At 42.2% G+C, this 27228-nt stretch overlaps 1 protein-coding gene and 1 long non-coding RNA gene across 2 annotated transcripts; both read left to right on the top strand.

Annotated features, from left to right (window-relative positions):
• Positions 1-5423: 5423 nt before the first annotated feature.
• On the top strand, positions 5424-13947 carry LOC135579691 (uncharacterized). The gene is made up of 3 exons (XR_010473291.1): positions 5424-5679; positions 12929-13029; positions 13840-13947. It is a non-coding gene; the product is annotated as an uncharacterized LOC135579691 (long non-coding RNA).
• A 1560-nt stretch (positions 13948-15507) lies between these two features.
• Positions 15508-24801, top strand: C5H14orf180 (chromosome 5 C14orf180 homolog). Its single transcript, XM_005506053.3, has 4 exons — positions 15508-15729; positions 18219-18345; positions 20121-20147; positions 22904-24801. Exons 1-4 carry the CDS (start codon positions 15676-15678, stop codon positions 23104-23106), a joined length of 411 nt encoding a protein of 136 aa, XP_005506110.1. The 5' UTR covers positions 15508-15675; the 3' UTR covers positions 23107-24801.
• The last annotated feature ends 2427 nt before the right edge of the window (positions 24802-27228 follow it).

The raw sequence follows: 27228 nt of genomic DNA, 5'->3' as shown, positions 1-27228 counted from the left end.
CAGTGACTCCTCAGGTTCCCACCCTCCCCCCCCCCCCCGACTTGGAGGAGCGGAAAAGGTGGGACCCTCAGTCAATAGACAGGGTTCTCAACAAAAGAGATGCTCAGAGTAGCTTCTGGACCATGCTCATAATGACCACAGCCAGAACTGACCAGGCTATAAAATAAGGTCCCTGCCGAAGACCCCCTTAGAATGGTCTTCTGGGAGCAGCGAGTCTGTGAACAGAGCCCTTCCCTGAGACTGGGATGTCATCTAAGGAGACTTCCTGGGATTGAGTGCCCTTGCCTTCTCTTTGGCAAGTGATTTTCCTTCTGGACAAATCCTTGAGCAAGCCCTTGCCCCTCTTGGGCAAGAAATTGTTTTCTTCTGGGTACCCTTGAGTGAAAGAGGTCTCTGGTTCTTGCGAGTGAATGCATGCATGCTGTGGATCATCATTATTCTTATGTGGTTGTACAATAATAATATTTTCAACTGGTGTCAGAACCTGTGTTTTACAATGTTGTCATGGTGTTAAATAATTTGGATAAACCCCATTTCTAGTTGGTTTCTTTGTTGAAGAGTTCCAGCTAAAAAAAAAGTCTTTTTGGAGCTTGTTGCCTGCCTAAATTGACTTTTGGGGTGCCTCCGTAACAGCCTTCCCCTGTGCAATGGCAATTAACACCATGCTGAGCCCATGGACCAGGTGCCTGAGAGCAAGAGGCCACCTCTCCATCACATAACTCACCAGACAAGGGGATAAAGGTAGGAAAGAGGATCCATCCCTCTTTTAATAATAAGCATTCTAGTTATTCTGAGGGCTGGAAGGTGATGAATCAATCACAGTAGTGACAGGATGCTGCCAGTTGATGATTGTGATGCTGTGACATCACATCCACAACTGAAAACTTCATTGTGAAACAACACCCTCAGCCATGGGATCATACCAGGAGAAAAAATTCAAATAAAGAACTTTACAACCTCCACTGAAAAAACAGGGATATCGCAGAGCTGGTAAGACTAAGGATTAATGCCTTTTTTTTCCCTTTTTCACTTGTGTCCTGCATTTGAACAAGAGTTCAAGGCTTTTTAAGATGAAGATCTCAGCACACAGTGAATTTCCGAGCAGAGTTATTACCTCTGATGCCTAGAGCAAAAGTGCCCTTTGGGATGTTTGACAGCATATAATGTCTGACTTAATGATGGAAACAAAAGAAGTCCTCTCTATGGCAGATTTAGTCTCTTGAATTTACTGATAATGCACTCTCCTCTAATAAATCAAAATTCCACTTCACCTGCTCAGTTGTCTGTTCTGTACACTTCTGATATACACAGAAATCCAAACCTCCCATAAAAGTAAAAGAAAATGTAAATTGTGTTCTGATAAACAAATAGACTTCAGAAGCTGGGAAAGAGCCTTGGTTTACATTTAAAATGAACTCTCTGAAACACAGTTACAGCAAATAAGAAGGATGTAAAGAGGTGACAATGCACAGTTGTGCCAGGACTTCGACACTGACATTAGTTTGCACTCTGGTAACTCCTCTTCATCTTTCCCCTTGCAGCCAAACAAACTCAGAGTAGAGAACTCACATTCAGTGCAAGGTCACCCTGAAGAGATCTCCCCCTCCCATACCTCTCAGCAATACATATTAAATGGTATTCTGGCCTTCAGAAAAAGCAAATTTCTCTGTTGGATCATAGGGTAGGTGTGATCCAGCAGGCTGGGTGGAGGCCCTTGCATCAGAATTAGTCCTTCAAGCTAAGGGGAGAGAAAGAGGCACTGACAGGACAGGACTCATCTGCTACTGGTGTAGGCATTTAAATTAGGGCATATGAATTGTCCTGAAAAGCACGTGTTTGTCTCCCTTGACTACAGCGGGAGGCTGGGGTGGGTGTCTGCAGGGCAGTGAACGTCAGAGCAGCTGAATCTCCACTTTGCAGTTAGTGAGAGAAACTCTGCTCTTGGGGGAAAAATCCTGCATAGGCTGAAAGCACTCGTGTTTTTACTCCATCCAGATGAGTGCTGGTTTGTTGCTGACTTCTGCCAGTTGGCTGAAATGAAGAGGGGTTGAAATGAAGCTGGAACTTTTACAGCTTTTCCAGTTCAGGCTGGTGAGCATGAGAAGGAGCAGAAGAGGGAGGGAAGGAAGGGATGCTGCATTTACAGCACGCTAGCCCATAATTGATAAGGATGACAGGGAATAAAACAGAAGTCCTGGTACATGTCCAGTTCCCTGTGTAGCAGAACAATTGAACCCTGGTAGCCTGTGGTTCCCAAGGCAGTCAGATCCCATGTGCACCCAGCAATGAAACCACAGACACTGGCTCCTTCTGCTAGCTCAGTCTCACTCAGAGGGGAACCCAGTCCATGTGCCCTCCCAGCTACATAAAACTCAGGTATCTGATCTAAGGTAGCCACCGTGGCTCCATGGAGAAAGCCTGTCAGGGGGCTATTAGCTCAACTGGTTTAGAGCTGTTAGGATGGGATAATTGTTATCTGAGACTGCCTACACATCTTCTGGCTGCACATTCATGCCATTGACTGAGGATAAATTCCTCTAAATGAAACTCAACAAAATACTGAGAGCAGTTCAAATCCCCTAACTGTTCAAAGCAGGTCTAGGGCAAATTTAGCCCATCAACGCAAATTACGGCAATCCTTCCTTGGCAGGGAAACCCTCTGTTCCTTTCCCTCATCTCAGCCCTTTCAGGGAGCCCAGGAGGTGACAGGGGCTCCCCAGTACTCAGTGAGGGGTTTCTGGAGCTGGAAGTCCAGATAAACAGCACAGATTAAAAGAACCCAGGCTGCGTTAATTTATCCTGGGATCTCAGCCCTCCCTAAATCAGCAGCCTGTACAGTCAGCCACAGACTTCCTGCATGTTCATATAAATCAAACCTGAATGAAATGTTGACAGAAGAGCCTCCTTTCACGCACTAATTCAAGAAGCAACCTGGCTGAAGGGATGTCAAATTAAAGTGCCTTCTTCCTTCAGCTCCCCATTTCACCCAGCTCCCCTATTCTGGCAGCAAACTGGAGCACAGCCAGCCTCCCATCACACAGAGCAGGGTATGCAGGAGCTGGGGTGGTATGTGGAGTCAGGCTGCTGGCCAGGCATGCACAGACAAAATGCAAAACCCCATCCTCTCCATGTGCTCACTTTGTGTGGGTGAGGAGCTGTTGTGCGTGACAGATGAGAGCCGCAAAGCAGAGAGGTCAGAACTGTGGTGAGGGTCACTGCTATTTCGGTGGCTGGAAGATGCTCTAATTATAGAGTTGGGAAGGCTGGAAGCTGCCAGATTTGATAAGGGAATAATGTGGCACGGGAGCTGTGGAGTAAAGATACTTGTTTTGTTCTTGGTTGCTTTAACTTAGGGACAAGGCCTTTGAGGAAGGAAAAGCAACGTTAAGGTTATAATTGAGCCCCAGGAATTCTGAATATATATATAATTAGACACAGAAAAAAATCAAGGCATCCTCATTATTTGTTTCACTGGCTCTGTCTGCCGTGCTTTTGGCACTGCGGCTTTTCAGCTGAGCTTCAGCTGGTTGACTGGGCTGTTAGAAATCCTTCACCAGGATAAACAGCTGAGGAAGCCCTGAGGCTCACTCAAGCACAGTCAGTGCCTTGGTGGGTGTTCTCTTCAAGAGGGTTCAGGCAAGTATATGGTTTTATATATACTACAATATTCCTCTCTGTTTCCTGCTTCATGCTCTGCCTAACTGCAAAACCTTTGCAGAGTTGCTCTTCAGTTTTATAGGATTTATGGCAGCATTTCCCACAGTTTTTTATGCTGTGATTATTCTTGGCATGCTCTCCCTGGATAGTTGTGAGCTTCACAATGTGCAGAAGCCTTTAGTTGAAGCGTCTCACAGCAGTCACCCGCCCCTAGTAGTGGGGGATTTTGTAAGTGGTGGGATGAGCAATCAGTTGACCCCAGCACTCAGCTCTGCTACTGGTTTCTGAGTGGCCTTGGGTGACTCACTTTGGAACTTGGTGCCTCAGTTTCCCCTTCTAACAGATGGTAGAGGCAGCGCAGAGCCAGTTGGGTGAAATACTCTTGGAGGCTTTGATGAATACAGCAATCAGAAATGGAAAATTAATTCCTTGTTATCACTATTAATCCATCTCCTGGGACTGCCCCCATTCCTCGCCCCCACCAGCTTTCCCCATGCCTTACTGCTCCAGGGGCTCCCTAACTGCTGTAGAGATTCCCATGCCCCACGACGTGCTTTCGCCTGTGCTGTATTTCAGCAATATTTTCTCCAACTATCTTTTTTCAGAAGCTTGGTGGAGCATATTACCTTTATTTTCTTTCTTTTTTACCCCTGGAGATTCCCCCTTTCAATACCAGCTGCATTGCTTTGTTTTGTTTTGTTTTGTTTTGTTTTGTTTTGTTTTGTTTTCCAATTTGGGAAGCCTGGCTTGCTCTCTCCTGCCCTCACGGTTGCCCACCACAGCAGTCAGGGCACTGCCAGCTCCTGCTGCACAGCTCTAAACCCAGCGATACCAAAGTGTTGGTGGGACCAACAGCCCACCAAGTGTCAGTTTATTCAGTGATTTTCCCAGCTGTTCCTGCCTGTAAGAGAAAGTGTTTATTCCTCTTTTCTTTTCTGTAGTTATGCAAACATTCACACCAGGCACTGTCATGATTCCTTTTTTTTTAAATCTGAGCTACAGGAAAGAGTTGGGAAAACAGTATCTGAATTAATGCCAGAGCGATGGAGAAGCATGAAGGACACATTTAGATATTTGCTCTAATAATATTCATCAATTATAGATCAATCACCTAAAATCAGAGACACTGTAAAAAATATACTGTAAATACAGCTCAAAACAAACACACTGATGTATTTTAATTTTATCCAAGACTGGGTTTAGTCAAATCCAGGCCAAATGTAGCCCAAATATAACTCCAGTAACAGCTGGAAACATTGCTCCAGAGAAGAACTCAGTCAATTTTCTCTTCCTTACTGACAAAGGATTTATGGAAACTGCAAAACTGCCGATGCAAGCACAAGAGAGGGTGCAAATGTACCGCAGTCCCCTCTCAGTGGTCACCATGGCTATTGTGCTTCGTTCCACTCTATTTACAAATTATTAAACATATTGACCACAGCTTCATGTTTTGCAATCAAGAAGATGAAGAATCCATTTTTATTACTTTATTAACCTTTTTTATTTAACCTGGTGATAAAACTACTCAACTGTGTGGTAAAAACTCGATTAAAATTTGCCTTAGCTCCAAGAGCTACACAGGTAAATGCTCCAGTAGTTATCTAAGTTGGTTTCCCAATAAAAGCTTTGCTCTGCTATCAGATTCTGTTAAGTAGTACATAGATCCCTGCTTTACAGCCAGCATCATTTCAGGAGGTAGTTTGAAAGCTTTCAGGCTCTCCCAATGATTGCTTCGCTTTTCTTTCACAGCAATTACAGTCCCTTCATTTAATTTCAGTGGAAACTTTAGTGTTTTAGACCTTGCGCATGTAGCTGAATGCTCATCTCTGGATCTTATTTCCAGTCCTCAGGAGGACTGGTTTTGATGACCTAGTCTGATTACAGCATCTTTGACAGCTTTAAAGGAATTTGCTCGGGGGAAGGAGACAGCTGCTGCTCTGATGAAGGATTTTTCTGAGCAGGCCTCCCAAGCTAGATATGTCAGTATGAGATGCTGCCCACGTTTTTCATCGTGACCAACAGGTATGTCTAAAAAAGGTTTTGTGTTCTTGCCTGTATAGGCCAGTGTGGAGGGAGCCTCTATCATAAAACTGCCTAACCTGCTCCTGTCAAAATGTTGTGGCTTCTTGGCTTCTTTTCCCTTCTGTTGTATATTCAGCCTCTCTGGAAAAAAAATCTTTAGACAAAATCTTTAGACGGGTGTTAACTGGCATTGCTCCTTCAGTTTATACACACTTCAGGGCAGGAATGTTCTGTTTACCAGTATCTGTAGCTCTTATACAGCCCTGGCCTTAAACAAGACCTATGAAAAAGAACATATTCTTTATTATCAATAATAACCGTTATTAGGAGCTGCAATAGAATCGGTTAGCAGACTTTTTAGAGTTGGATTAATATAAAAGCAAAGTCACCACCTGTTCCTCTAGAGCCTGTTTTGTCACTAATTTTGAAAACAAAGTAGACTACACTTCAGGTTCCAAACAACCCATTTTTCCTCCAGAAAGGAAGTCTGACCTGCTTAGGCTGTGTGTATCAGGAAAGGTGTATGTTCCCTTCCTAGCATCCTTGCCAAACCTCCACTTTGTTCATCTGAAGCACCTGGAGTGAATTGGTCATTGTTCAGAGAGGAATGTTTTGCAATAAAAGGTTTTGACAAGTATCTGAATTTACGAAGTTTTATGTATGCATCCTGGAGCAGCTGCTTTACTTTTGGGGATGAAAATGAAACAAAAATTTCAGATAGGAGGGGTTTGGTTGCACATGCTTATGGACAAAGCTACTAGTGGGGGCAGAGCCAAGATTTTGGGGGAAATAAACCCCAAGGCATATGTAGCCTCGGTTTTCTACAAAGATGCTCCTGTGTAAGCAGATGACTTGAAGTGGAGAGGTCTGCCAGCTGTTTCCTCTTCTATGCATTGCCCCCAAATCCAAACGCTGGACTGACAAGTAAAGGTGACAACCACCTGTGCCACCTGCTCCAAATTCTCCAAATTCCCTTTCTTTTTCCTCCTCTATTATTTACGTTGCACTTCCCCAGGAAAAAAAAAAAAAAAGAAAAAAAAAAAAGTGATGCCACTTTGCTGCCTTGCAAGTGTTTGATTTCTATTTAGTAAACAAAAAGGAGTCAAAGGTGTCCTTTCTGAAACAGCAGTGGGGAGCACAGGATAGAGAGTGTATCGCGGACATGCAAACCCACCAACCTTGATTAGCCTGGTACGCACTTATTCTCCTTCTCCAATACAGATCTGGTTCACACCAGATCCTTCTGAGAGACAAGACAGAGTGGTGGCTCCAGAAGCCACCCTTCTATGCATTAGTTTGAAGAAATCCTCTCCTCTTCTAGTCTCAGGCGTGCTTTTTGTAGGTGCTTTGGCTGAGGCAGATGTTGTAGACACAAGGGAAATTTGCAGGCTTCACGTGTCTTTCTTGATACACTTACCTATTTGAAGCAGGAGTGGCACCCAGCACCTGGATCACCCATTACTCTGGTAGTGTGCAGCCAGGTCTGCAGCGTTTGCTGCCACCATGACCAGAACCAGGTAAAGCCACCCAGCACAGCCCAAAGGAACCCAGGTTGGAGGAGCAGGTGAGGAGTCAGCTGGTCACCAGGGTTAGAAATGGGAACCAGGTGTCTGTGCGGGTATAGGGGGATGTGAGGAAATTCCATTTAAAGAGAAAGAAGTGTGAAGCAGACAGATATAATACTCCCTTCACTCCTGTACTGCAAGCAGAGTATATTATTCAGAAGATCACACTGTGTGTCAGTGCACTGGGAGTGCCAAAATGCTGAAAATTCACCAGTTGTAATAAGCCAGTGACAGTGACAAGGCAGTGGGAATGTGACAGATAAAACTACTTGGCCTTTTCGCAGAGGCCAATGGACACAGAGCTCAAGAGAGCAGAGTGCCAACCTTACAATCAGATTGTGCCCCTCACAGTAAAGCAACTTCAGCCAGAGGAAAATAGAAGTTATTGCTGAAATTTTGGGGTTGACAGTACTTTGCCCCGGGCCTTGTATTTCATATTACTTCACTTAACCAAAGAACAAATGCCATTACACATGCATTAACAAATTTACATTCACTGCAATGTTTTCACAGGAGTGCAAGTAGAAAGGCAGTTTGACCCAAAGTGCCCTTGCTTATTTAATGGAGATCTATCAGTCCCATAAATGTGAGCAGCAGAGGAGAAATCTTACCTGGGCTTCACATGCCAAATTCTTCACTGAGTCAGAGACATCCCTGATTGTGGAGTAAGGAACAACCAGGTGTCCTTTTATTTTCTTTTAGAAATGTTCCACAAAAATTAGTTGTACAGAAAATATGTCAGTCAGTCAGACAGAAGGCAACTTTTCTCTAAAGAAGTCTTATAGCATACCTTACTGATACCTTTTGATTTGGACTGTCAAATATGTCCATCAAAAAAAAAGTTGACACTCTTTCCCAGCTCTGGCACTATCTATGCAGCAAGTTACAAAGCTTGCCAAAATCAGGAGGATCGGGATAAGGTGTTTCAGTTTTACAGCCTCAGAGGAGGCACAGAAGCAGAAGAGCTCTTCTGGGAAGGAAGAGTAGTGGCATCACATTTCCATCATTTTCACTTTGAAGCTGGAAAGAGCCTTTTGGTCCATTGTAGCCCAAAAGGGATCTAATATTTTGCAACTGTCCAATACATAGGCAGAAACGCCAACACGAGGTAGAGAGCAAAAGAGTACTCTAGTCTCAATACTTCTCCCAGAAATGCTCGCTAGACCAGGTATAATGGATAAAAGACAGAATGCAAGACACTGAACCGGCTCTCTGTACCCAGAGGTTTTGCCTCTGTCAGGGAACAGCCACAAAGCCAGAATCCTGTGATAGACCAAGAGCTCAGTTTCAATTCTCCTCCCTTCAGATGCTATTAATTCACCATCTTCATAGCTGTCCTGTGAATCTTATTCCTTGCCTTTGTATTTGTCTAGCTTTAAAAGAAAAGGCAATGTAATTTCCATTGTTTCATTGAGGAGACTGATTGAAAGGCTCATATGTTTGAGATGATGAAAAATATGCTGATGAAAACGCTCCACATCAGAAAAAGCACATTTGTTGAAGCAGAGATGATTCTGACCAACATATTAATTTAAGCTGAGAGGTTTCCTGGTCCCAGACCAAATTTATGATAAGAATGAAGGAGAGAGAAGGGGGAGAAAGAGAGGGCTGTAACTGTTACAAGGCAGCTAGAAACAAGCTGCCTCCCAGGGGCATCACATTTTAAGGATCTGATCCAAACTTGTCAGGGATCAGAGCTGGACCCCAGTTCCACACATTCCAGTAAAAGCCCATCCTGCTCTCAGATGCCCCCTTGTAAGGCACAAATCATCTTGGTACAAGCAGGTCCCTCTGACACTCCTGCAGGCATGCCAAAGGATTCTCTGCTTTGAAACAAAACCACAACTTAAATATTCAGCTTGCCTCTGCAAAATATAACTGGCTTTCAACCTGACTTATCTGTATAACCTGATATCCACTAGCTTTCTTTGATGTGCTGCCTGAATTCTCCATTGCTTCGTTTCCTTGCCTCAGCTTAAATTGGGATGCAATTGAATATAGACTCCAGAAGCACTTGGGCAGTTTTAGAAATTGTACCGATTACTCTTTGTTAAACCTATTTGTTTTACTCTGAAAACACCAGCCTCCAGGGCCTGGAGAGGTGGACAAGAGAGACTTACATACTAATTAGAAGAAATTAAATCCAGAACAAATATCGGCGTTAATAGACTTAACATTAATGTAAAGTGTCTGCCAACAACAGCAGGATTTGCTGCTTACTTTTTATATTCTTCATCATCAGTACCACCATCCAAACTCCAATTCACACACATTTTACTCATTTGGGTTTTTCTCACACTTCAATCGGCTCCTTTCTCCATTTTCTATTCTTCTTTCATGTCATTAATCTAACCTAATCCCCTGCCAAGGTGACACTGCAAATGGAGCTCAAGAGCATTTACATCAGTGCTTTCAAATCATCTTATGCAGGGATGTCTGCATCTAGGTACTTTATGATTCCCATGGCTTCTTCCTTTCCCAATGCCATCAGTCCCACTTGCTGCCCTTCTCAGGACCAGTTTGGCATTAACGGCTACCAAGTTTCTAAAATCCATTAAGGACAGACAGTGGCTCACAGAAAGTCAACAGGAGGCTTTTGATATCTGGGATTTAGACAAGAGTGCTAATCCTCTTTTTAGGCTGTACCTCACAGTCATCCTAGTCTGAATTCTCCTCAGGCCAAAACTCACCTGGGGAAATGAGGAATCCTTACAGAAAGCCCCAATCAACACAACAGAGAGCACAAAGCGATTACTGCTAAAATGTAATTCATGAAGATAATTCTGTTTTGGCTCTTTCTGAGGGTTTTTCTTTTCATGCCTTTTTTTGGCTCCTTTTCTGTTTCATGCCAGCTCAAGTCATCCTCTTGTTGGCAGTGGGTTCATCCTTCTCATTGACCTCATGGCTGGTGGCAATCCTGTCACAAACAGCAGCCCGAATGCTCTAAGCAGAGGTTCCAGTTTCACTCCTTTTTATTTCTAAAATATGATGAGCATGAGATAAAAGCTGACTCAGAATGACCTCACTCACTCCTGCACTGTCCATCTCCTACACCCCACACCAACAGAGCTGGCTGATGTGTAATCAGTGAGCCAACAGCAGATATTAGCATTTGGTTACTTGGTAACTCTTATTCAATCAATACATGCTCTACATTTTAGACCCCAGCGGCAGGATGAACAGAACGAATTAGAAAACCTCAGGTGGAATAAACCTAATGGCTTATGGGACATTTCCAAAATAAAAATGCATGTTGAATGCCAAATAATAGCTTGGCTGTAATCTCAGGAGTCTAATTATGAAATGGATGTGGAATCATTCTGTAATTATTTAGAAAGTTCATTTCAGCAGGCCAGAAATTCTCTCTATGTTTACTATATATCATCACAAGTACTCCGTGGTTATTTATAACATCTACTCAGAAAGACACAAGAATAAGAGAGGCAATTTTAAGAAATTGAGACAAATCCATGCCTTTTATAAGTCAGTGGCTTCATGCCAGGGATGAATTGAGACCAGGTTCCTCAATGGAGTTAAATCATTTCTAGCCAGTCCCAATAGAGCAGAGATCACTGTGTCTCGCAGTGGGGATGTTCTCTCCACAGTGCAAAACCCTGCTACACATTTTGTTCAGTGCTTGTATCTTTGCCTTAGAGAAGAACTCTGTTCAAAACCAGTACAAACCCCTGCAAGCTGTGGATTTGCAACTGGTGGCATGGCTTCAGGGAGATGATCGCCACTCAGATTGACTAAATAAATCAACAAATAAAGATAGGGCTCAAATCCACCTGGGTACACAGATCTCTGGGTACCACAAATCTCTGGGCATCACAGGAATTAACGAATATGTGGAAAACTGATTGCTTCCAACCTAGCTGGCTACACATGCCACATATTATCAGACCACCTGCCCCTTCATTGATCTGTCTCCACTGCACTTTGTTGTTGATCTTCTTTATTTCCAAGTCCACAAAAAAGACCCATTTTGGAGTGACCATCAGACGAGATTAATGGTGACTCCTCTAGTCATATGGAAACTCACAATCCAGAGGGCTGATTTTTGTCTTGAGGTTGGGATTTATACAATGCTTTCTTTCCTGGAAGGTCTGAGGAGCAGAAAGAGTGCCTCATGGGTGTCCCACAGCTTCCAGCCATAAATCTGTTTCTCCAGAGGCAGAAAAAGGAAGAAGGCACACAGCTAATTATACTGTGTGGGGCCATTCATTTTTCTATTTCCTGATGTATTCCCTGGCTGGTGGAAAATCACTCTTGGCAAACACAAAACTTACCTTGCTGCCAAAAGGTACAACCCTAAATTATTAATCAAGAGCACACAGAACCATGAAAGGTGGAATATTGAACAAGGTCTCAATTGACACTTTGGAAGTTGAAGAAGATACGGAAGACACCCTTTTAATTTATTTATTCCTTTTCTGTTCTGTTATCCTGATATGCTGCTTCCAGTTACCACTGCACCCTACACTGTATGGTATTACGTGATTTTGTTTTCAGATTGTTGGAGATAAAGTTACTTCATTATTAATATATATGCACTGTGCACATCCATCAATATTAAATACATACATGTGTGTAAACCTACTGAAAGTGTTAATAGTTAAGATAAACTAAATCCATTATTGCAATGAGTGACTATTTCTATGACCCCATTCGCAATAAAACCAGATTCAATGATATGAGAAAATTGCTAGGTTTGAAAATAATTGAACCAGGCCAGATGAATCCCCACGAAGGCATCATTTACAAAGTACTTTGCTTGTCTAAAATATTTATTTCAGCAGAAGGAAATGGAAAAAGAGTTCATGTGGTTACACAGCTATCCTCTAAGCGTAAAATTGTTTTATCATGTTATGTTTATTTCCTAGACATCTTCCACTGGGGTATTTCAGGAAAATACTGGCTGTGCAGTTAGTTCTTTTGTGTGGACTGTTCATATTTATTCACTGGGAAGTCAATCATGTTTTGTTCAGGCTTGTTTTGTTTTTCTGCTGAGCAAACACTTAAGTAAGCCTTTTCTTGTAAAAACTTATTTGCATATACAATGTGAGCCATTCAAAGTCGGTGCTACACAGATAGTTGAGATATCTTTGCTTTCCTTCCTATGTACCATGGGAAGCAGAGGAGTTCTTCCTGAAAATGCTGGCGTTGCTCATTAAGACTGCAGTATATTGTTCGTGCTTAAGGACTCTGTCAGTAGTTACAGATATTTTTAGTTTATCTTGTATTGAAAGCCTGGATAGATTTTTACTATTAAATGTTCACAGCAAAATGCTTCCAAGCAACCTACAGACAAAGAATTACTCCCAGCAATTATCCACTGAATAAATCTGAATAATGAATATGTTCACAGAAGTCACTATCTATTTGTGAACAATTAGCTGAAAGAAATAGAGGTGACACTCATCAGCTAAATAATTAATTTATGATTTCTTCGTCCAGCTTTGCTTCTGACATATGTTGCATGAAAAGAAGCTTAGATGAAAAATTACTTTAAAAAGAAGGGCAATATTAAAGGAAATTCTTACAGCTTCCAAAGCAGAAATTATCCCACTATTGTAACTGTTATTTATTACTAGTCATTACAGAGGTTAGTGAAGTTACTTTCCTGGAATCCTTCACTTCATGCATTAAACTGTGTTTTATTCCTAATGTATATCCAATTTTAGGTTGTTAAACTGCAATCAAAAGTACTCAGTAATAATGGCTCTCTCCCTGTTATGAGATTTGAACTCCTGACATCTTCATCCACTGGAACTTGAGTGCCCAGGTAACTACTAATTATTCAAGCATTTTCAAACATTACTATCAATATAATTAACACATTGTGGAATAGAAGTGAGAATGTCACTATGAAATTATCATTCCTAGCATTTGGATAGCAATTTTTCATCAAAACATTTATAAGCTGCCTAATTATTTTTCAGTGAAATGAATAGAAAAATTGTTCACATTTAAGGGGAATCTAGAAGCGAAAATAAGTGCTTTCTGGCATCAAAAATTATAAATGTTGTCTCCATTAGTCCATTTCTTGAACACAAAAGTTGTGGGTTTGTTTTTTTTTCTTCATGGCTTTTAAAGAAAATACAAAAAAGTTTCTGATCAGTTGTTTAGAAAAATGTGAAACCTTTCTCTGAATAAAACCAGATTCAGTGAAATAGAGAGGAACAAGGTTTTTCATTCAGGTCTAAATGCTCATGAGCTCACTGCTGCTCTCTGCAGGAATACAAGGCTGCAAAAGACCTTATGTGCCTTGCTGGATGACACTAGTGAAAATAAAGTATGCAATTCACACAGAGAAAGTGAAAGATAGATAAACAGGAGGTTGACTTCCCGCTTCCTACCTCCAGCAGATTTGCTGCCCAAAGGAGGCAGTTAAATTCCTTCTTATATTAATTTGTAGCAAGTGAAGATCACAATAAGAGGCAGGAGGAACCAGTGGAGAACAGGGACTGTGGTTTGGAAGGCTTTGTCACCTTTCTGTCTAGGATCTGCTATGAGCAAAGTTTTAAAAAATGGCTTTTCCCTGCCAAGAACTCAGCTTAGCTACCCCAAAATAACCACTGTGAAACACTTGCAGGACACACCAGAGAGGGGATCTGGGGAGCGTTTCACAAGCCCTGCAGCTGTGAGCTGGTTACAGCATGAGGAAAAACCCTACGTCACCCCAATGCACAGGAAAGAGAAGGTAAGGTGACTCTCCCCAGGTGGCTTCTAGATATGGTTCATTCAACACAGAGCCCAGGCCACCAAAACGTGTCACAGAACCGTAGAATCATAGAATAGTTTGGACTGGGAGGGACCTTCAAAGCTCATCCAGTCCAACCCCCTGCCATGAGCAGGGACATCTTCACCCAGATCAGGTTGCTCAGAGCCCTGTTCAGCCTGGTCTTGAGTGTCTCCAGGAACGGGGCATCTAGCACTTCTCTGGGCAACCTGGGCCAGTGTTTCACCACCCTCATTGTAAAAAATTTCTTCCTCATGTCCAGCCTGAATCTCCCCTCCTTTAGTTTAAAACCATTACCCCTTGTCTTATTGTCTTATCATATGCCCTGCTAAAAAGTCTGTCCCTGTCTTTCTTAGAGGTCCCTTTTAAGTACTGAAAAGTTGAAATAAGGTGTCCACAGAGCCTTCTCTTCCCCAGGCTGACACTGTTTTCACCCCTGAAAGGGAAGGAATTGAAGACAGCAGCCCCTGCAAGCACTGCAGAGCTGTGCAGAGCCTGAGACGCTGGAGGACAGCAAGGCTCAAAAGGAATTTCGGGCCCCACACCAGCTGTGGATGCCTCCCCTTCTGTGCTGGACCAGTTTTCTCTAGGGGAGGATCCCACCCCTTCCCATCTACTCACCCACTTCCCAAATCCTTGAAAGGAAGATTAAAATAGTGAAGCCCACAGAGCTGCTGTGCCCTCGGGTTCCTGGTGCCAGTGTAAGCATCAAGTAACCCTCTCTCCACTGGGTAGGTGCAAAATGAGGATGAGTCAGAGCATACCATGGGAGAATCCATCCAGCCACCTGGAAAACAGCATAAAACTGGAGTACTTTAGATATGTCACAGCAAATGAATAGCTTGAGGAAGAGAACAACAAAAAAAGCTTAAGCTTTTGCTTGTAAAGACAGTAAACCACCATATTTCAGCAGTTATGGCAGGTGTTTCTGACTGGAAATTGTATATTTGATGATGACCAGCCTTCAGCATTTGACAAGGGGCTGTTAAAGCCTCTTGAACAGTAAATCATCTCTCTTCCTATCAATAATCTTATTATAATATCTGTAGAAATGTCTAATGTTAAAATCCCACTTTATTACTATAATAATGGATCTAATTTGTAAAACATAGAAAGTGAGGCCATAACTGTACTGGAGGGAGATATATGTGATCCCACTAAATCTATATCATTTCTCGATGGCTCTACCCACACATTTTGAATAGGAGAAAGATTAAAAGCAATCCTACTTGCAAGATTTGTGAGATGGGAATGGCTTCTAGGAAGGAGATCAACATGATCAGGGAAATGCAGCAATCATTATAAAAAGAACAGCCTCAACTTCATGTTTACACATATAAACATGTAGGTGTTTGGCTGTGATTTGCTCCATTCAGCCCCTTTCCAGTTGCCAAGAAAGCCCTGAAAAGCCACACAATCACTATTATCACTGTGTGCTATTTTTGTCTACTGAGTACATTTCAAGTAACGTCATCCTTCCCAAGCCAACACTGGTATGAAGGGCGGAAACTCTTCTTTCCACTCCTCTGTCATTTGCTGCAGCTCCCATCTGCTCGAGGGCACAGCCTGCTCAGTCCTCACTGCAGAGGGAACTCCAGACACTTTCCCCTGGTCCTCTCTGTTTTCTTGAGCAAGTGGCTTTCTAAACAAAGTTTCGTGTGGGAGGCTTCATGTTGGCATCCAGAGTACATGTCCCAAATATGTCCAGCCCCACCTTCTGACCCTAGTGCAGAGGAGCTGCCGGTAAGTAATCTCTTAATGGGCGATGGAGTCCTTGTGTCCAGTGCCTGGAGCTTTTCACAAATGGGTTGTTTCTAAGGGTGTATAATTTCCCAACTAACACTTTGGTAGGTTTCCAGCTCTTGTCACAGTATGTTAACACTGGGTTTCTGTGTGAGGGGAAAATGCATCATTTTTTTCTGACACTGTGTGGCTTAAATTTCCATAACCTGTTAAAGACTAGTAAATATTGTAAATACTACTTCATTTTTAAGGTCTTCCTTGTCTCAGTTCTACCCAAACAGCTGGTTTTTTAATGCTTTTTCTCTTCTGATGTAACTGTTAGCTGTCTGGAAAAGCTTGTATGGACAAGGGTTGCACTTGGAGTTTTGAATCTTTTCAAATACAAGGTTTAGTTTCCTTGGCTGTGCCTCAGGAGAAGCCCTCCTACCTAAAGTTATAACCACTGCTAGTCTGAGTTTGGTATTTGCTGCTGTGTCTCCCTAAGCCTGTTTCGTTTTACACAGAGTAATTAAATATTCATTATGTCACGAAGTGTGTATGAGAGGTCGCATGGCTATAGCAGAGTGATTGGTACTCACCTGGTAGATGAGAGACCCTGTTCCCTGTGACTGCTCCAATGAATATTTAAGTATTTCATATTAAGTATTCATTGGAGCAAGGATAGGACCAGGCTTCTCCCACCTCAAGGGAGCACCCAAACACCATGCTGTAAAGTCATTCTTTCGTTCTTTCTTTAGCTCAATGAATATTTAATTATTCGAGGCCAAACAAGACAGCTTCAGTGGCAGAGACTGAGATTCCCTGCTCCCACGTGTGCACCAGAGCTCTGATGATGAGGGCATGCATATAAGAAATGTGGGTTCATATTGCTTTGGACTTGGAATGAAATTGAATCCAGGTTTCCCATGCCCTGGATGGGCATTCCAGCTTCTGAGCTGCTGAATAAATAACAGATCTCCAACACACACTGTCCCTAGTCATGAGACAGAGGTCGTACGGATGTCTGTATGACTCCAAGCTCAGAGAAAGTATCCTTCACAGTGATAAACTAAGCCAAAATCTGGTTTATATATTCCTCAAGAGAAGGTAACAAAGCTGAAGACATTCCTCACTCCATGGCAGTTCCTGCTGGCTACAATCTGTGCCTTTCTGAGATTATCCAGAGTAGGATGTGTAGAAAAGCCTATTTATCCTCTGCACTCTGGGGTCTGACATCCCCAGACTGTAGTTAATGGGACTTAATCTGCTTCTGCATCACAAGGAGAGGGTGAGTGAAATGGTAAGTGCAGGGAAAGCATTCAAAAAGTAAAGGTGAAGAGGGAGGGTATTTGAGTCTAAAAATGGGCAAAAGTAGCAGGCATTGAGGAGTAGGAAGATTAAAGCAGGAAGAAAAACATGGAGGAAGGAGCTTGCAATCACGGAGTAGGGAAATGACATGAGGGGAAAAAAAGGAGCTGGCACAGTGACCAGAAGGAGCAAACAAACCATCTAAGAAAGAAAGTCCTTTGCCTAGCAGAGGAATGGAAGGAAGGGGGAGAAAGGGATAGAGAAGATGACTTTGATCTTAAAGTAAAAATAAAAATGTGGATAATTTCTGCTACCCACTCAGGTCTTTGAAAAGTAGAAAAATTGCCATTTGCTCTCCACTTCCATAGGACAGTGCGTGTTTCTGAACTGGGGTGCTTTGGGTTCACTTTGCGGAGTTGACTGTGGGAGCATTTCTCAACAGAAGAGGGACTGATTACAGTTATTGAAGTTCTGTTTCTTGTCATTTGGCAGAATCCACAGCAATCTGATTCCATTATCAGAGACTGAGTGTGGCTTCCAAGAAAAAACAACAACAACAACAAAATAAAACAAACAAACAAAAAAAAAACAACAACAAACAAAAACACACACAAAACCCCAAACAAAACAAAACAAAACAAAAACAGAACAACAACATAATTGTGATATCAAAGTGTAAACAAACCACCTTCTCGTACCCATCAGGATACCATCCAAATCCAAGACTGCTACATAGTCTCAGTTGTTGAAACGGCAATACTGCATCCAAAGTAGAGCTGCTTAGCTCAGAAGAACATTTCAAAGGTGCTCCCAATAATATGGTTCATATATTTCTTATCACGTTTATGTCCATCTACCCCAGGGCATTCTGTGATTCTGTGGCTGTTGAGCAGCCAACTTCAGTAACTGTTCGCTCCAAACTAGAGAATTTTTTCCTGAACACTTTGCTGTCCATTACTTTAACCAACCTCTTTCCTGAGAAGACAGCTTTAGAGTACTGAAGATCTGTGACAATGGAGGAATAACTATATTGTCTTGCTATAAATATTACAGTGATCTGACTACAAATGTCAAAACAGATGTGTTTCATATCATGTCCCTCAAGGGACATGGTAGCATGGCCACAAAAGCTCAAAGCTTCACCCAGATGCATTATTCTAGATTGAACAGACATATGTTTTGTGTTTTGATCAACTCTTTAGACAGATGACAGTAGCTATCCTCCTTCAATACTGAGGAAAAGGCCACCTGTGGACCAAGCTGTGGGGGAAAAGCGGAAAGCAGAGAGAAGGGTTCGATTTCGTGAGCCAGAAGTCGTCATTGAATATGGTATGCTCAAGCTATTAAGCCTGTTGGTATGACCTTTCTAGCTTTTTAACATTCACCCTGTCTGTCCAAATGAGCTACCCCCTCTGATGTTATTTGTGATTGTGAGCTCAGCACTCCTGCACCACATTGGAGCAGCATCAGGGCTGTTCTCGTGGTGAACTCCTGAGTCAGTCCCCACAGGGGTCATTGTAGACCATGGGTTTGGCTGAGCCCCAGGTCTACCCCAGAACAATGCTTCCACTCAGAAAATGATCTCAGACAGACCAAATTTAAACACACTTGAGTCATTCTGGGTAACAAGGATGCAATGGCAGGGAGGGAGCCAGCCCTTTTATGCTTCTGAGCAGCATTTACAACAGTAAAGGTCTGAGCCCAGCTGGCTTGCAGGGATTAAAAGCAGCCAGGATGTAACCATTTCTGCCAACAAGGGCATCTGAGGAATGATGCAGCTAACATAACCTCTGGTCTTCCATTCATGAACCAAAATAACAGTTTGCAGGTTGGTCAGCTGGGAGTGACCTTAAACAGAGGTCTAGCAGAAAGATCTAGTTTACATTTCTGCATGTGTTATATTCAATTCACAACCAAGTAAGAACTGCTGTTTTGTTCTGATTTTCACAAAATTACCCAACTAAGAAAAAACATATTTATTGACAGGGAATTAAAATTGTATGGTTTTGATATATCGGTCAATGAAAACGCAGGGGACAGAATGGTAAAATTTCTGTCAGCCACCTGTTTGGACTCCTACTCAGCTTCTGTAAACAAGGCTTGGCATCTGCTGGTGTGTCTGTAAACAGACCACAGATCAGTTTTGTAATATGTTGTTTCTGGTGTCTCCTAATGCAGGAGTGAAAAGCTGTTTCTTGATAAGCTTGTTGACAGGTCCTGGGCTTCCCCATCAAAACTGAACTGTTGGAAAGACTCAGTGAGTCAGCCCTAAATTCTTCAAAGCTCATCTGACTGCTCAAGAGCAGGTTTTTGATGAGATGTCACACATCCTTCCTCTCCCTACCAGACTCCATGCCCCCAGATCAGTGCCGATTATCCTGCAGTCAGTCCAGTCTGGGGGAACCAGGTTCACCTCCCATTGGCTCTGAATTCAGCCCAGCCCCAGGCAGCTACAAGGGTGGAGAAGACCCTGACTCTTTTCCATGAAAACATAAGAAATGTCCCAATCCATAATTAAAATTCTGTGTTGCAGACAGGCTGTGATTCAGACTATTTGGGTTTTGCCCACACAATGTTATTAACACAGAGGCCAGTAGGATGAAGGCTGCTGGCATCACTGAAATTTTTCCATTTTCTGGACTTTTCATCCTGGATTGCATCTGGGCCACGGCTGCTAAGCAGAGGCAGTTCCAGCATATTATTGGATGAAAGTTGCATCCAACAGAGGGCTTTGTTTTCATAACTTCCATTCTTCTCTCAGACTGCTGGTCTGCCTAATTTCCCTTCTAGAAATGATGCAGAATAGGGAGGTCTTTTTCGCAAGACCTGATTCCTGACCTCTCAGCAACAGCAGCAATCTCTGTCTCTGAACACTCCCATACAATATTTTTTCTCACTTTCCTGTAGTGCACCTATAGCTGCATGTTTGCATGGAATAGGTAGATCCTCATTTGGCATAAATCTGTACAGACAGAAGTGGTATAAGAAGTGGCCTGGCATCTATAAGGCAACAGGCACTTTCAGAGACGCTGCTTGCTTTCTTATTCATCTGCTGCAAAGAGGCCTTTCCAGGCATGTAAGAACATTTTCGTTCTGTTTTCTAGCCATTTCCTGCTGTGACTACGTAGTTGGTAAGTCAAAATTTCACATTGTAACTATGAGCCATCAACAGCACTAACCTGCATTTGTTTTGCGGCTGCTGAGATGCACTGTGCAAATATATTCTCTGTATACAAAGCACTTTGTAATGTCAGTGGCTGTTGCTTTTTCTTCTCAGCATATGAAGCACAAGGTGTTGATGCGGTCTGGTGCAGTATTTTAAACAAGACATCTAGTAAGATAAATGGTGGAAACAAAAATGAAATCCCTGAAGCTATTTTTAATTTAAATATAATTAATAGATTTTATGGCAATAGAATAGGTACAGGCTTTTCACTAAGATATACAGGGAAAGCACCCCAAGCAAAACAGTAGGTCTCCCTGCTGGCTTTCATACGTGGGGAGGAGACAATTCATTTATATGCTAGCAGCAGGGTAGAAATAATAAAAATAATCTGTTTTTTCTTTTTTGTTGGCAAGGATGTTCAAGGCAAATGTGTGTATCTGGATGTTGTTATGATGGTGATCATTCCCAGAGGCCCCAGCCAACATCCAGCCCCTGCTGTGTGCAATGTAGTGAGGGGAGAAGGGTACACGTATATGTATACACACAAGCACAGAGCCATAGTGTTGGAATGCCAGAATGAAGCATATGTCCCCACAACCCCTAGCTGTTGCTGCTGCCCAGGAAGGGCAGTTGTATGCTCATGTCATTGGCAGCATCCACCAAGGCAGTTTTCAGGTTAGGAACAAGGTTCTATGGGCAGGAAAGATACATGTGGAAAAAGAAAGACTAAATATCCCTCAGATAACAGTAGAAATGAGTGTCCAAGGCAGGAACTAAACCAAAATCTCCTATATCCTGGTCCAGTGCTTTTCCCAGATTATCTGTCTTTTTCTTTAGACTTGGCACATGGCTAGGGCTGACTGTACTGTTCCAAAAAAACAATTTAACTAACAAATTTAAGCATTAATTTTCTATTTGTAATCTAGAAAAGCATAAACCTACATTTAGGCACATACTTGCAGTGATGTGCTGAAGCTGTTGTGAGCATATCTCATTTCTATTTTGTGGATGGCATTATTCTTCCACATTGTTTTTTTTTTTTTTCTGTTACTGTGCTGAACATACTCCTGTACTGAATGGATATAAGGAAAATCCAAGTTTGCATTTGAGATCTCCCAGAAATTTCTCATGGAAAGCAGCTTTCACGAGACTGAAAATGCTCATAAGCACTTCATAGAAAAGGGCAGATGTGAAAAGCTGCTTAGCTTTCACAGAAAAGTTTCACTGATAGTAGGTATGCTCATCAGCCAGGGCCCATGCTTTGAAAGGCAGGTGGTCACCTAGGCAAGAGCTGTATCTTGTGGTGTGGGAGATCACACAAGGGAAATACCAACTTCCAAATCACCAATTTCTGCAAAAACAGAAAGTGGTGTGTAATTCCCTGGCTAAACACCTTCATATAAACCTTTCATAGAACAATGCAAAATAAACACATTTATAAAAACTGAGGTCTGCTCGTGGATAATTTGCAAACAGAAGAAGGGCTACATTCGAATGAGTATATTATTTGCTGCAAATAATCTACTTGGATCTATTATGGGACATTGATTTGGTTTCTGGTTAGCTATAAAGTAACTGCCTATTAATGTTTTGCCTTTTCCCCATACACTTTTTGATACATTATTATGTGTTTCTTGCTTGGTTTTATGACTTTTACCTTCCTTTCTGTACATCTATATGACAGTTTAATTGACTGCTGTGTATTCCAGGGCGCCTAGTAGAAGCTAATTTAAATATGTTACAGCTAATATTGGCCCTTTACCCATAATAACACACATCACATTTTTATTTCGTTATTGATTATGTGCATATGGCAGAAAAATAGCTGCACACTGCAGGTTTTTATTCAGGCATGAATTTGGATTTATATTGCATGTTTAATACTCAAAGTACTTTTTAAAATAATACCAATTGTGCAATGGCCAGGCAGACAAACAGAGCAGCCAGATCTAAATCAAACTGAATGCCCGAGGTCCATGGATGGATACACATGTGCAAGGGCTGGGCCACAGATGTCGGCGAGCTAAAAGTAGCTCACTGATTTCCACACAGGTACTGTGCCTGACCTGTGGCACTTTAAAAGTACTTGAACTATATTTTAAAGGCAGGAAAAGTGTTTACAGTGTCCTGCTGCTTAAGAGCAAGCATAGAGGATAGTCCAACATAATTAACACATCTAGCACTTACAGAGAAATTAAACTTGCCATAGCTTTCTAAATATGCCTCTCGGTTAGTGGAGCCACATTTTGATTCTTGCAGTAATTAGGAAGAGGCCCAAACAAGCTGAGTTACCAGGGAAAAGAACAGAAATCTAGATCTTTTTTCTTTTATAGAACATTTGTGAGCATTTAATAATTAGATGAGGTAACTTAATATTCACCTAATATTTAGCTTAACAACTGGCATAAAGGTATAAAAAATAATTGCTGGAGAAAAAGTTGAGATCACGCATTAGCTATGGTAATCCTGTTCTTATTGTGTATAATTAAACTCTTTAAATGCTCCTTTAGATGAGACTTTTGTATTCACCACTCTCCGTCAGGAGGTGTGACTTTCCATCGGTTAACTGATGCCTACAGAAGTACTCACAACCAGAGCCCTGTGTACCCTGCTGTTCCCAGAGAAGTGGGACAAAGGCATCAGCAGGGTGTCAAATTTGGGAAGTGTTTAAGATGACACTAAAATAATGCTTCTTTCTTTTTTCTCCTCATCACTGTTCAGTAGATGACAGGTCATCATCTGGCTTGCCTGTGTTCCTGTGGCTCTCATTTTCTGCAGTGCTGATCCTTGCTGTGAGTCTCTACTACACCAGCATGAAGCAAGATGTCAAAGTCCTGGAGGAATTTCAATCCCGACTTGTTATCTTCTTTCTTCAGATAAGACACGTCGCTCAGAAATGCTGGACTTGGTTTACGAGGCAGTAGCAATGTCCTCCAGCCTGACAGACATCTCAGAGCACTGCTAACAAGCACACAGCAGCTCCCCATCTACTCCAGCCACATGCAGGGAACACATGAGCATCCACAGAGCAAGAAAACCACCCCTGTTGTGCACTGCCCAGCAGCCATTTGTTCTCCTTTCTATTTTCTTTTTCTTTTTTTTTTTTTATTTCACATTACTCAGCAGTCATAGTAACACTTAAAGGTCCCACCAAATGCATGCTCCATCATCCTGAACAGCAAACAAGTATCTGAATTTTGCCCCCCCAAGAGCTTACAAACTGCTGATATGAGGAACAGAAATAGAGAAAGAAATAATATGTTGATCTGTGTAGGCAGCAGCAAGCTCTGAATAAAAGTCTCCTGAGTCTCCGATCAAGGCTTTAAATACCAAACCATCTTTCTCCTCAAGTCTCCTAAGAGCTATTCTGCAAAAGTTGAAATAAAGCTGAGCTATTGCACATGCACTGCTTGGTGGCCAAAGGCTTTGCAATCTGCTATATTTATGTACCTGAAATGACTATTAGTAAAATCCTGGCAAATGGTTTTCTTGTTTGCCTTCATGAATTTTTTTTTCTCCGTGGTCAAAAGCTGTTTCTTAATGTTTCACTTGACTCCCAGGTGTGAAAAAGAACATGAAAGCTCATTTAAACAGTAAATAGTTTATTTGCCTAACATAATAAATAGCATCATTGAATCCCAGGCTAATTATCAAATCAGTAGTTTAATCCTCTGGGTTTGATTCCGTCCATGAACCTCATAAGCTGATCTTAAATGATTTATGCTAGTGCTTGTATTCAGTCGGAGCTTATGCATTTATGCCTGGGTCTTCAAGGCCTTATGTAATGGTTATATTGACTGTTTATGAAGATGTGGGAGGCAAAGCCCCTCTGTCCCTCCATTGTCCCACCACAGTATGCATGTCTCTGAAGAGAATCCTTTTAATGGTGATCATATAATAAATGTGGAATGGTGCTTTGCATGTCTGAGAGGAGAATGAGTGCAAGCTTATGAGCTTCAGCTATGTTTTCTTCCTAGACAAAACAAGCACAATCAGGTTTTTAGGCCTTAGATTCTTGTCATGTAGCACCTGATGTACGCTTGGGTTTATTTGGTGCAATAAGATTGACATCAGAACCTTTAAGAGCTGAAGATAAAAAAAGAAAAAATGGCAGAGAAGGCAGAAGACATGTCTGCAAGACCTTGGCTTGAATTCCCCCACCACTGCAACTCATCAAAAAGAAAAAATGGTGCTTGATTTTTGGTTGTTTTGTTGTTTTTTTTTAAAGAGCGCTGTATCTCCCTGCCTGAACAATCTTCTTCCAAGCAGCCCAAGAACTGTAACCAGGCAGCGGATAAACAGAAACACTTTATGTAGCCTTCTATCAAGAGCATCAGCAGTGTGACTGAGAACGAGTCAAAAAGATTGCAGAGACAGAAAGAAGTGACTTCTGTGGCCATTCTCATGCTCTCCTAACATCTCAAAGGCCACAGCAATTGCATTTGGTTCACTGCCAGTCTGAGAAGCAGAGGCTGCTGCAGGAGGAGCATTTAGCTCAGTGGGTGTTTGTGCAAATTGCTCGGGTACCCCAGCTCAGGGGGTAAGTTTCACCACTGCTTCCCTTCCCTCACCCCTGTCTCAGCCCTGCTGTTTAAGTAATAAAGAGGAAAGCTTTTAAACTTGTGTGCTGGTGAATCTCTGATGAAAAGGTTTGGATTGGTGCATGCATGGAACAAAGAGGTCATTGCAACTTCCGTTTTCAATGTTTAACGTTTATGACCTTTTTAATTTTCATTTTGAAAGCCTTTGGCAAATTGGTGGTGTTCTTTTTTTTTGGCTCTGGACTGACATGCCCTCCCAGCATGTAGCAACTAGACCTTTCAAAACAGGAGCCTTTTTTGAAGGGACGGTTCCTTCACTGCAAGTCATGGCATATTGCAACAGGAAAGCAAAGCCTGAGCTGACAAGAACTGAGCAATCTCAAGAGGAAGAATAGTAGAGTGAACCCTTCTAGTGTGTTAGCAGCCTAGTTTTGGTAACTTTAAAACATGCCAGAGGGTTAAGGTAAAACAGGAACTCATCTCATGATTGTGAGGGGAGATGCTGAGGCAGTGTGAAGTCCATATGCATGGTCACTTCCCTGCATGTGTCCTCAGAAGACAGGCTTGGGACCACCTTTCTCTGGGCCTGCTTTAAATGAAAAAAGGCCACATTCTCCTTGCTGGGGCCCAACATTATCAGTGCAAGTGAGAATGTCTATCACATCTAGGCTGTCAGGGAAATTAAGCAGAGGAACAGCTATTCTTGGCTTCTGCCTAGGTTCTGGTTGGGACATCTTTGGACATGGGCAAAAGCAACACTTGATTTATCAATTGAGGACTTGCCATAGCCCTGTGAGGCCTCCCAGGTCATGATTGTTTACTGCAGGTCAGTCAGACATGTGGCAGGCTACAGAAAGCCAAAACAAATCCACTACAAAGCCAGAATGTTTGGAATAAATAAAAGCTAAGGCCTATCCTAGGGAGAGTGGTGGCATTCCGCAGGTGAATAAACTGAAGCTGAGAAAGCTAGTGCATTTGTGCAAGGGAATAAAGCAGGTCAAAAATAAGGCTGGGAATATGAGAAAAAATCCCAGCTCCTGGGCTTGAATTTAATTACTTCTGCACAGCTTCACTGTGGACTTACCTGTTTTACTTCCTTCTCAAGCTTTTTTCCCATTCATCCATCCTGCTTACAAACATACACACACCCATAAACACATACATTCTTTTCCCACTCTGCTCCTTCCTTCTGTTCATTATCCATCACAGATCTATTCTCATTACTGTGAGATGGATGAGATTTCTCTTTATTCTTGTTTGGTGTGGTTTTCTAGGTGAGGCATCTTTATGAATCCATGAGTTTGAAACAGCCAATAAGAACTATAAAGGTACCCAAAATCAGACATCTTGGGTAACATTTCTCTGTAGTGAAACTCCAGAGGATTGCCCACAAAAAGGTAAAAAATGAAAAAGACTACAGAATTTATTACAATCAATCAATCAAGATGCTCACCTGAATTCAGGCTGGTGCCAGTGTGGTGAATTGCATTAGAAGTAAAGAGTCCTGAAGCCACCAGCTGGGAGCAATTATTTAATCCAGCTTAGAAATGGATGGCTTTAAAAGGCTGAAGGAGGAGTGATACAGGACAGGACAGGGCTTGCAGCAATTTTTGAAGCAGATAGTGAGTAGATTACCATGAGCAGTGTCTGGGGTGCTCAAAGAGCCAGGAGAAGGTACAAGGAGGTGTATGCATGAAAACAGGCTAGTGACAGGGCCTAAAGGTAGAAGTGCTGCCTATTATCACTTATGCGATGAGTGTGAAACTAAAGCACAACAGAAATCAGCAGACCACAACAGTATGGGATAAGCAGTTTGACAGTGCTCAGTGCATTCCTGCAGCAGGAACAGAAGGCAGCTGCTAACACCCTCTTCACAGACTCACCACATCAAGAGCACCTGATTGCTCTAGCAGGTGTATCTGTACCCATACAGAGGAGATAGAAAAGGACAAGGTGACACGACACTAGGTTTTTTTTTTTTTGCATTAACCTTTTAATGCACTCAGCCTCAGTGTAGCTAAAAGGCAGTTCCAAAGACTCTTTCTAATCCCAGTCCCTCCTTTCATCTTCCTAACCCTGCTAGTCTGGAAACAAGTTAATGGAGCAGGAGAAACCCATAGCATCAATTTTAATTGCAATTTCTGTCTTTTGCCACTTTGAAGCAAGAAGAAGGGCTGAAAGCATGTGACTAGAAAAAGGATATTACCAGCTGCCCTCAAGAAATAATTCAGGAACCTCTAAGATAGTGGCGTGGACTTGTTTTTTACTAATTCCTCACTCCAGGATTGCTGTTGGGAACCTTTAGGCCCACCCTGGAAGAGAAAGGTTGATGTTACAAAAAGAAAATTAGCCTGTTGGCATTTAGAAAATTAATCTGCCTGTGCTGCCTGTGATGCCCCTTATCATTTGGTAACAAGCTGCCTTTCTGCTGCATGCTGACATGGGAGCATCTTCTCCTTGTCTGCCATGGCATCAGCATTCACTGCTGGAAGATGGTACCATAAG

This window comes from Columba livia, chromosome 5 (assembly GCF_036013475.1).
Source record: "Columba livia isolate bColLiv1 breed racing homer chromosome 5, bColLiv1.pat.W.v2, whole genome shotgun sequence".
NCBI lineage: Eukaryota > Metazoa > Chordata > Aves > Columbiformes > Columbidae > Columba > Columba livia.
The sequence above is the reverse complement of the archived record's forward strand: the minus strand, read 5'-3'. Positions and strand labels throughout refer to the sequence as shown.

Bases quoted from the DNA above. Each gene is read 5' to 3' on its own strand.
- C5H14orf180 (XM_005506053.3), top strand. From the start codon at position 15,676: ATGTCCCAAATATGTCCAGCCCCACCTTCTGACCCTAGTGCAGAGGAG. The intron at 15,730-18,218 runs GTAAGTAATCTC...TCAACTCTTTAG, and splicing joins CTAGTGCAGAGGAGCTGCCG to ACAGATGACAGTAGCTATCC. The intron at 20,148-22,903 runs GTAAGTCAAAAT...ATCACTGTTCAG, and splicing joins CTGCTGTGACTACGTAGTTG to TAGATGACAGGTCATCATCT.